The 11,336-nt window shown below is 40.0% G+C and overlaps 1 protein-coding gene across 1 annotated transcript; it reads left to right on the top strand.

Annotated features, from left to right (window-relative positions):
* Nucleotides 1–1,097: 1,097 nt before the first annotated feature.
* LOC101664501 (vomeronasal type-2 receptor 116-like) lies at nucleotides 1,098–7,934 on the top strand. The gene is given in 5 exon segments (XM_045300067.1): nucleotides 1,098–1,175; nucleotides 5,027–5,254; nucleotides 5,726–5,849; nucleotides 7,070–7,831; nucleotides 7,834–7,934. Coding segments are annotated over 5 exon segments (1,293 nt in total).
* Nucleotides 7,935–11,336: the final 3,402 nt, after the last annotated feature.

Here is an 11,336-nt window from a genome sequence, read left to right as displayed (position 1 = left end):
CATCATCAGAATCAAAGCGTTGTTCACGTAGAGCTTGTTCAAATGCTGTCTGACTGTGGACAGTTTCACCAAAAGAATTCTGATGATCCTGTTGTATCATGAAGCCGTTCTTCCTCCAAGCTTTCTCTGTTTACTTCCCTGGCCTGCCTGGCTTCATTGCCTGGATCACAAACATTTGCTTCATCGAGTTCTTTACTTCCAAAGTTCCTAACCCACTTTTTGTTGGGTCAACTCCAAAATCAGTGTTTGATATGTAAATGCAAATACAAGCAAAAGACTTCCTTTGTAATCCCTTCTCCTCAATGAACTCATGTCTTTTTAATATTAACTCATTTTAGGAATTGTTTATCTCTTCTCCAAGTCTGGGATTTTAGGTCTGAACCCAGTGATGTTTTAGAAACAGCATGCATATAAGCTGAGTTCCCAAGGATATAATCACAACATTTTCTGTGTACAAACAGCTGAGTCCAAATCTCTCAATAGGTCCTATTGATTTGGGCCAATCATGCCTTGTAGAGATTGAAGATTTTGCATCAAAACAACTCAAAACAGCGAGTCACACTATTTTATTTTTTTCTTCCTTTTTGCTTCCCAGTGCATACTCAATCTGTGTTGATGCTTGGCTGTAACGTACTAAGAATGAGCCACCACTAGGAACAGGTTAGAATGTGGTGAGACTTACAACAATGTGGCACAGAGACACTCAGTGACCACAAACTCTTAGAAAACCTTGTTGTTGCACCTGATCAAGGTAGATTTGCACAAACCTTCAAATTTGAAAAGACGCAGAAAGTTTGTGTAGATTTATAAATGAAAGCCTGTAGAAGTTTTAAAATGTATCCCTTTAATTTCTAAAGTGCATTTATTTTTTGGCCTTTTCCAGGTTGAACTTCCAAAATTATGAGTATGTTCTGATATTTCTTTTTGCCCTTGAGGAGATAAACAAGAGTCACCTCGTACTCCCCAACATTTCCCTGGGTTTCAGGCTCTACCATGTCATTCCTAGTGTTTTCACAACTCTGGAGAGTGTCTTAGGATGGCTGTCAGAAACGGAGACCCCCATCCCTAACTACACCTGCCAGACACACACAAAGAACATGGCAGTCATTGCAGGAATCCCCTCTGATTTCTTGGTGCAAGCTGGGGCACTGCTGGACCTCTACAGGATGCCACAGGTACGGGCACCCGGGGAGTGGACCTTTTCTTCCTCAGTTTGGTTCTCCCGCCACTTAAGTGGAAGAGAAAAGGGACATAGGTATTGCCCATTGCTTGTCAATGAGGTGGAACAATTATTCTGAGTTGAAACCTGGGGCAGGAACAAATCTGCCAGAGACTGCTGTTGCTTCCCAGCCAAGCCAAAGCGAGTTCTAGAAATTCTGTTCCTCAGAACCTCTCAAACCTGCAAACTAGCATTCTGGAATAGGCCGAATGGCATGTACACGTGAATGGAAGAATTCATTCCATGGTCTCTTCATTAAGTTATTTATTTCATCTTTCACTTAAAATAGCAATATCCAACCATGTGCTGCGATGTATGGGCATTGCCTTCGTTACTTAGTGCTGTGGTAACAAATACCACCAAAGGGTGGTTTTCAAAAATAGATTTTTATTTCTCACATTAGAGGCTAGAATCGGAATTCAGAGCCCTGAATCTAGAGTGAGGATATTGCTCTGTCAACTTTGGGGGAGGTGGGTAAATACTTGTCTCTCCAGTTTTTGCTCCTTGATTCCTTGGCTATCATCACATGGGATCATTTCCCCACATTTGTCTTTGTGCATCTCTGTCTGTGCTGGTCTTTACAACACTGAGAAGTGCCAGGCTTAGGACAGGGCCTACAGATTTGGACTAATTAACATGACAGACATCCTGATTTCTAAAAACCAATTGGGTCCACTGGTGTAAGGGTCAGAACACCGACACATATTATGAGAACACAATATTTCTCCTTAGCACACTTTAAATGCTTCAGATATACTAACACATGCAGTTGCCATCAGAAAATGGGAAGTTATGATGATTAGGTTACCTCTTAGAATGTGAAACAATGATGAACAGCACTTATTTAACTTCTCTGAGGTCATTCAGCTATAAACAATAGAGTCAGAATTTAAATCCAGTAAACTAAATCTGAATATTATATCATATCCACAGGGTTCCAGTCAGCAATGTAAGGTGGGCTATAGGAGCCCTGTCCGTGCAAACTGATAAGGGCTTTGTCAGTCTGGATACTTTAGAGAAGCAAATCCACAGAAACTCATGTATTAGAGAGAGTTTTATATAAAGGTTAAGTGCACATCAAGAAAACATCCCATCCCAGTGCTACCCAAGCCCACAAGTGCAACATTAACCAATATGTCCAACACCAATCCACAAAGTCTTCCTCATCTTACAAAACAGAAGCAATGATGCCCACTGCAGGAGGAAAGCCAAGTCAGTGAATGTGTAAATCTCTCAGCGCTGGCAGGGATCTTTGCACAGGTGCTCCAGCAACCAGATCTGCAGTGGGGTAAGCCCACGTGGATTCTCCTCAAGGATGTTTTGCAGGAAGTGGGCCTTGCAAACTGAAGCAGGGAACTGACTAAGGCAACTGCACCCTGGTCTGACCATCAGAAAGCAAGAGACCCGAGAAATCGAATGGTGATGCTAACCGAGTCATTTATCCCTCTGCACTTTAATTAACCTCACATGTGTTTATCAGCAAGGTTGGGAGAATAAACTAACTACCTCAAGGGCCAAGCTGCTGAGATGTCAGCAGTTTCAACTCACCAGCGTCTCCATAGGAGAAAGATGTTCTGATCTGTTCCCATAAAGATCCCGCCTAGAAATCTCTTTGGTCAGTCCTACTCTAGGTTACTACTGTGAGTCTAAATTCACTTCCCCATTCACACACCACTTGTGGAGTCCCCGACAATCTGCTTGAAAATTCAGAGGCGCATAGCTCTGCTTTGTACACATGGAATCACTAGGGGTCAACATTACGTTTCACTACAGTTCTGTTTATAACTTTGTTTCCGAGAACTCACATGGAATATTTCTCTCTTTTGATTCAGATCTCCTATAGCACTTTTGATCCTTTGTTGAAAACTAAGGACCACTTTTCCTCTCTCTATCAAATTTCCCTCAATGACAGTTGTCTGCCCTCAGGCCTGGTCTCCTTATTGATCCATTTTGGATGGACATGGGTTGGTATCTTAGTGCCAGATGATCCAATAGGTGAACAGTTCATTTGGTTTCTTCGAAAAGAGATGGCCCTCAAAGGTGTCTGTGTGGCACTTATAGAAAAAATTCCTGTGACCAAGATAATATACAGCCTAAGAGATGCGACCTACCTCCCCAGAGTCCTCGAATCATCTGCAAATGCATTCATCATTTATGGTGAGATCAATATATTACTAACTATGGCTGCTATTCAGGACTATAACTGTATAACCCACAAGATATGGATCATTACAACCCGGTGGGATTTTTCTTTGACATTACTTTCAGATTTATTAGATATTTTCCATGGGAGTCTTTTCTTTGCACACCAGAACACTGAGATTCCTGGTTTCAAACACTTTCTCAGGACAGTGACTCCTTCCAAGTACCCAGAAGACCTTTACCTTACCAAAGTCTGGCTCTCCGCTTTTAACTGCTCACTTGCAGGAACTGTCTGTGGGGAAATATATGAGTGCCCACCCAATGCCTCCTTGGAGTCAGTGACTGTGGACAGAAGAGATGCGACCATAATGAAATCCATCAATGATCTCTATAATGCTGTCCACCTGGTGGCCCATGCACTCCATGACATGATTGTAATGGGCGAGGAAACTACATACCGGATGGAAACAGAATACCCTGTGCTTCTCCCTTGGCAGGTAAAACTTACTGAGATAGTTTATTGTGATTCATCTTAAGGGCTTGTTAGCATCTGAGAATTAATTTATTGTGTTAAAATTTTATGATTCCACCTTGGTGGCATAGTGGTTACTGTTAGGCTGGGAACCACATGGTCAGCAGTTTGAAACCACCAGCATGATAAGGACTGAACTTTCTCTCATGTAAACTGTACAGTTGTTATGATTTAGCATTGACTCGATGGCAGTGAGTTTAATTTTGGTAATGTAATGTAGTCTTCAAGATTAGGGATGTTTAATATTCCCTAATTTCAAATCATACTAAAGAGGTAAGGAAATGAAAGCATGGGTGGTTCATAGATATATTTTCAAACTCACTACCATCAAGTTAATGCTGACTCAAGTGACTCTGTGGGTTCATGAACTGTAATTGTTTTTGGATGTAGAAAGCCCAGTTTTTCTCCCTCAGAGCTTCTGGTTGTTTGAACTGGTGATAATGTGAATAGCAGCCTGAGGCTTAACCATGGACCATAATAGACATATACACCAATGGAATTAAAACTCCAGAAAGAAATCCATGCATCTACGGTTAACTGTTTATTGACGAGGAATATTTATCTCTTCTGCATTTGATGAATCTCTTCAGGAGCCCTAAAAAAAACAATGGTTGGGGTTGATGCTCTTGATTCCCAATAGAGTCACCAGAAGTGAAATTTTCTGGAAAGTATAGACATTACTCGTGAGGCACAGGTAGCACAAATTATTTTATTTGCTCTAGTCTGCTAGCCTTAATGTTGGTGATGCCAATTTACTCAGCCTCACTATGGAAAACAACGACAACAACCACAGCAACAACAAAAAATCCAAGTGGTCTGGCAAGTATGAACAAGACAACCAGATGTAGCAGTTCCATTCACTTACCACACAGTGTTGTTGTAAGTCACAATTGCCCGATTGTTATGGGTTGAAGTTTTTATTTATCTGCGGTAGGGTAGAGTGCTCTTCCTTGAAAACGCAGTATAGTCGGTGAACATCCTGAAATAATACAGGTTCAGAAACAGACATAGGCACACGTATGAGGAAAACCTGTGTAACTGCTTGGCAACTAAATTTATCTTTAGTTCACATCTGACTTTTTTGTCTCTAATGTCCATGTTCATCTCCTTTCTTAATGATTTCTCTTCTTTAGCTCCACCCATTCTTAAAAAATGCTCAACTGATAAACAGTGCTGGAGAACATGTCTCCCTGAATGAGAACAGAAACTGTGTGTCACGATATGAGATTATGAACTTTCTGAATTTTCCTGGTGGTCTTCACCTACCCGTGAAAGTCGGAGAGTTCATCCCCCAGGATCCACGTGGACAAGGTTTGATGATCCAGGAGGAGCTGATAGAATGGCCTGTAGGATTCACAGAGGTTTGGATGAATTCTTCATTTATATCCCAAAGCAGAGCAAGACATGAGAATAACTCTGTGGTCACATGACTCTTTTTAAAATCTATATTAATTAATAGGTTTGCACCCAGCAGGGTCAAAGTTTGCAGGGCACCTCAAAAATAAGTTTGTATATATTATAATGCTGGTGGTGGTGCAACAGTTAATATCTTGGATGCTAGCTGAAAGGGTGGTGATAGGAACCTACATTGGCTATAACAGAGGAAGCCCTGTTGATGTGCTTGCTTAAAGAATAGAGAATTGGATCCTGATGGGGCTGTTCTACTGTGTGTTATAGGAGTAGTGTCACTATGGTTCATGACCATTCATGCCCTTATGCGTCAGGATCTTTAAATAAAAACCAAAAAAATATGCACTATGATCACATTCTAAGTTAATATGATTAATTCAAACAAGACTACTGAACTGTTGTCATTGATTTCCTTCTTGCAGACGCCTCACTCTTGGTGTAGCAATAGCTGTGACCCAGGATTCATGAAAATCACTCAGATGGGGAAGCCCATTTGCTGTTTTGAGTGTATTTCATGTCCAGAGGGAGAAATATCTAATAGAACAGGTAGGATTTGACAAAATACAAATGTCAGCTCCTCTCACTTCTACCCAGCCTCCTGGAGTACCTGGGGCTGGGAGGTGGGCAAAGAGGTAAACACAAAAATACATTCTGACTTTTCCCAAAAGCTAGCTCAGAAGACAGATTTGCCTATCTATATCTGTGCTGGAAAACAGCCCCCAACAATTAAGCATGGTTTCACTAAGTGCAATTTTTCGGTTGAGATATATAAATATTATAATAAAATCATAGAGAAGGAGAGAGATTGGAGAGAGAGTAAAATGAAGAAGTCAGACACATTTCATGGTAGCATGCTCACCTCCTGGATGACCATGATCTGAACAGCCAGGTAAGCGCAGAGCATGTGCCAAGAGGGCAGGGGAGAGAGACCAGGAGAGAGCCTGAACCAAAGCTTTCTTGCTAACCAAGGCTTGTATATCTTTGGGATGTGCAAGCCTCCCAATTACAGGTAAAGTCATACATCACAGGAAGGGGCTGTATAATAGGCAATACAAGCAATAGGAGTGGGATATACCATGGGCATGATAAGTAAAAGGAAGGGGATGATCTCCCAAGGGACAAAAGATAGGAAAGGGTGGAACTAGAGGTATACATGTAACAACAAGGGCGAGCCCTTGATTCATGATGGCAGCCTAAACTTGGTCACCCTTGAGGGGGCTTGACGTCCCTGGGCTCTCCTTTAGGGCAAAAAATTACTACTATCCTTATCAGAAGGGAGTGGGCCCTACTTATTGTGGGATAAACATTGTTGTCTGCTTACTCTGGATGGCTGATAGCCCTTAGGGAGAATAATCCCTGACCTAATTCTGTTGACCTCCATGTGTATAGTCATTGACCATGTGTAGTAAGCAGCTAAGTTTGGCATATATTTGGGGGTGGGGCAACTTGGGAGAAATCTTTCCCTTTCCCACATATGCCCACGAGATCCAAGTTACAGAAAACCACCTGGAGGCCAGTATTGTTCTGCCCTCAAGGTGCATCATGAGTGAGGTCCACTCAACGGTCACTAAGAAGGACTATCTTTAAATGTCACATAATTCTTCATGGATACATGAAATATGTTTTATTCAAAGAAATAGTGAGTGGCCAGATAAAGTGGTGATGAATATTTTTTAAAAAGCACAATTCCTTCCACCAAACACATTCTAAGCTTTGAAACATGTCATTCCATTTTTTTAAAAACTCCATGTCACGTTTCTCACCAGATAGTGATACATGTACGGAGTGCCCTCAAAGTCAGTATCCCAACATGGAAAGGAACCGCTGTCTGCCCAAAATTGTGAGCTTCCTTGCTTATGGAGATCCCTTGGGGATGGCTCTGGCCTGTACAGCTCTGGGCTTCTCTGTCATCACTGCAGGGGTCTTGTGGGTCTTTGTGAAGCATCGAGACTCCCCCATAGTCAAGGCCAACAACCGGGCCCTCAGCTATGTCCTGCTCCTCTCCCTCCTCCTCTGCTTCCTCTGCTCCTTACTCTTCATTGGCCGCCCCAACACAGCCACCTGCATCCTCCGGCAAATCACCTTTGGAGTCGTGTTCACTGTGGCTGTTTCCACAGTTTTGGCCAAAACCCTGACTGTGATCCTGGCATTCAAGGCCTTGACACCTGGAAGAACCATGAGGTGGTTGCTGCTGTCTGGGGCTTCTAATGCTGTGGTTCCCATCTGCTCTTCGATCCAACTGATTATCTGTGGCATCTGGCTGGGAACCTCTCCCCCTTTTGTGGACATAGACACACACTCAGAGCCCAGAAACATCATCATTGTGTGCAACAAGGGTTCAGCCACTGCTTTCTACTGTCTGCTGGGATTCCTGGGCTTCTTGGCCCTGGGGACATTTTTCCTGGCTTACCAGGCCAGGAACCTGCCTGACACCTTCAATGAGGCCAAGTTCCTGACCTTCAGCATGCTGGTGTTCTGCAGTGTCTGGGTGACCTTCCTCCCTGTCTACCACAGCACCCAGGGGAAGGTCATGGTGGCTGTGGAGGTCTTCTCCATCTTAGCTTCCAGTGTGGGGCTTCTAGGCTGCATCTTTGCCCAAAAGTGCTATGTTATCTTCCTACATCCAGATAGGAACACAACAAAAGTGTTAAGAAATAAAGTGTGATTTGAGGAAAAATGACCAAATATTACTTTTTTGTGTCTAGTTCCTATGCAGTTGGTTCCTATTCATAACGACACTTGGTACAGTAGAACAGAACACTGCTCTGTCCTGCACCATCCTCACCACTGTAGCAGCCAGAGTTCATCTCATTCTGGGACGCCCTCTCTGTTGCAGACCTTTTGTGTTACAGAGCATGTACTCCTTTGCTAGAGACTGGTACTTCTGATTCACTAGTCCAAAGCACACGAGATAAAGGCTTCCCATCCTCATTTCTAAAGACCATTCTGACTGTACTTATTTGAAATAATTTTCTCTTTTTATGGCTGCCCTTTTTTTATTTGCTATTTTTCACCAACACCACAATTCACATTTATCCATTATTTTATCTTCTTTTTTATTCGTTTTCCAGTTTTACATGCATATGGGTTGATTTGAAAATAACATGGCTCTGATCACATGTACCTTAGTCCTCAGAATGAACTTTTTTCTCTTCACATTTTAAGGAGATATTTTGGCAAATGTACTCTGTCCCACAGTGTTGCTATGGGTCTTAATTCACAGGATGGCAGAGCACTTTATTTATTTTTATTTTCAAATTTTCCCCAAACAAAATGTCTGTTTGTTGCTTTTACTTTTTCTGGAAATGAACCTGCTTATCACAAAAGACTCCAAGTCCATTTCAGTTTTCCTTTATTTTTTCCCCACTCAGACTATTATTGCAGTTTGAGGGATCAGGAATCTGGGGGGGGGCGGGGTTACAAATTAATTAATTATGTTTTGTTTTTTAAAGAGCACGCTCTATGTATTTACACAGCTTATCTCAAGAAATGAAATCAATAGTAATACCCTGATAGCCTTCTATTCATTGTCTTCTTTCACCCTTTCCCCTCCTGCCATCCTCCCTTTGTCTTCGTGTCCTATCCCTCCTGCTTTTCTTGCCCCTTTTCCCTGGCCATCTCATAGCCATCCAAGAAATGTCTTTTCTTGTGTAAGCAACATTTCTTTGCTTTTCCTCATAATACTGATGTGATCAGATATTTACCTGTGTACGATTGTTCAAGTTAGCTCAGTATCATGTTCTCTAGCTTTGTCCTTGTCTGACAGCATATAAGAGAGTTTTCCATTTGTTTGTTTTATTAAGCATAATATTCAGTTGTATGGATTTGACCCAGTTTGTTCATTCTATCCTCTATAAGAGGGATTTTTGTTTATTTTGAGACTTTGACATTATAGAAAGTGCTGCAATAAACATAGACATGGATACGCCTGTTCACGTTGTATTCTTTGTTTCTTTAAGTTGTATACCCAGTAGAGAGATTGCTGGGTCATAAGATCTTTGTATTTGCATTTGTTTAAAGAGGTGCCGTACTGATTTCCTTAATGGTGGTACAATGGTACAGTCCTACCAGCAATGTGATCGTCTTTTGATCTCTCCACATTCTCTCCAGCATTTATGATTCCTTCTTTCATTCATTGACTTTTGATACAAGTGTGCTTTCAATTTGTATTTCTCTTATTGCTGAAGAATGTGCATGTTTCTTCATAGGGTTGTTCGCCACCTGGATGTCAAATTTGTTAAATTGTTTATTCATGTCATGTGTTCATTTTTAACTGTCTTATTTATATTTTTGTTGTGAAGGTGTGGTCGATTTTGGAGATTATCGCTTTATCTGATGTAATATCACTGAGTATTTTTTCCCAATCTAGGGGTTATTTGATGATTGTTCTCATGAAATTATTTGATGTGCATACATCATGTGTTTTAAGTAGCTCCCAGGTTTTCATTTTCAATTTCCCTGTATTATGATTTTTGGAGTTGATCGTTCTATTGTTGGGTTCTGAAGTTATGGCCTTGTGGTCTGACATGATGGTTTGTAGTATATCAATGCTTTTTAAATTTTTGGATGCTTCTTTTGTGATCTAAAATATGATCTGTTGTAGAATAGCTACCATAAATGCTAGAGAAGAAAATGAATGAAATTGTTGTTGGTGAGGTGTTCCATATATATCTGAGATCAAGAGGTTGGTTTATTCTGTACCTTTGTTGGTTTTCTTTAGAGTTGATCAATCTTTAGTTGAAACTAATGTATTCAACTTTTCCAGTATTGTATCATTTGATCTATGTTTTCTCTTCATTTCTGGGAGAATTTGATTGATATGTTTTGATGTTTTTACATTTCGTGCATTTATATTAATGAAAGTTATGGTTTCTTGATCAATTCAAGCTTTCCTAATTATATAGTGACCTTCTTTGTCATTTATTATATTATTAATCTAGATGTTTATTTTGTCTCAGATTAATATTGCTACTACATCTTTCTTGGTATTACTGATAGCTTGGTATATTTTTCCCATCCTCTGATTTTGAGTCTATGTTTATCTTTATTTCTAAGGCATGTTTCTGGTAAGTGGTATATGAAAGCCTCTGTTTTTTTTTAATCCATTCTATTAGTCTTTGCCTTTTACTGATGATATTGGCCCACATATATTCAGAGTTTTTATGGATAAATATTATTTTGTTAGTGTCATTTTTATATGCTTTTTATTCAGTTATGGGGTTCAGCTTTCATGGTTACTTTTTGGGCTTTGTGCCTTTTGTTTCTTTATTGTCTTGTGGATACTCTACTCTTGTTATCTTATTGTTTGTCTTGTTTATATGGCTTTCATCTCATTTGTATTGTTGAAGTTTTAAATTTTTCTTTGAAAATTATTTGTTTGATGTAGTTTTCCTTTCAATTTCAAAGCAGTTTCTTCATATTGTGAATGGTTCAAAATCTTCTCCGTTTGACGATTTATTGTCTGTTCTATTTCCTCTGCTACTGTTTGTTTACTTCTCTATTTATATCTCTATTGCAGAATGTTGCCTATGATTACTTGATTGGATTTTAACTCCAGTTCACTTTTAGATTGCTCATGTAGAATATTTTTCTGAAACACTTCCATTTCTCATGTATTTATATGTTGCTCTCTATTGTTGTTACAGATTAATCTGCGCATGTAATTCCTTTAAATATATTTTTAAAGGTGATCTTGTTTTCATAAAGTTCTTTAGTTTTTCCTTTTCTGTAAATACTTTTATTTCTCTGTCATGATTTTGTGATAAATATAGAATTCCTCGTTGGTAATTTTTTTCAAAATTTTGCAAATATCATTCCTTTGCAATATTGCCTGAATGATCTCAGTGGGAAAATTCCGCACATATCCTGATAGCATGGCCTTTCTATGTCACTGTCTTTATTTTGTTGGGGTGCTCTCAGGATTGTTTCCTTTTCTTTAACATTGGAAAGTCTGATTATTATATGTCAACATGATTTCCTTTCAGGGCCAATTCTGTTAGGAGATCTATTGACTTTCTGCTTAGCCATTTCATG

Source organism: Echinops telfairi, unplaced genomic scaffold, assembly GCF_000313985.2.
Source record: "Echinops telfairi isolate 266 unplaced genomic scaffold, ASM31398v2 ScPeMD7_7459;HRSCAF=8497, whole genome shotgun sequence".
Classification (NCBI taxonomy): domain Eukaryota; kingdom Metazoa; phylum Chordata; class Mammalia; order Afrosoricida; family Tenrecidae; genus Echinops; species Echinops telfairi.
The sequence above is the reverse complement of the archived record's forward strand: the minus strand, read 5'-3'. Positions and strand labels throughout refer to the sequence as shown.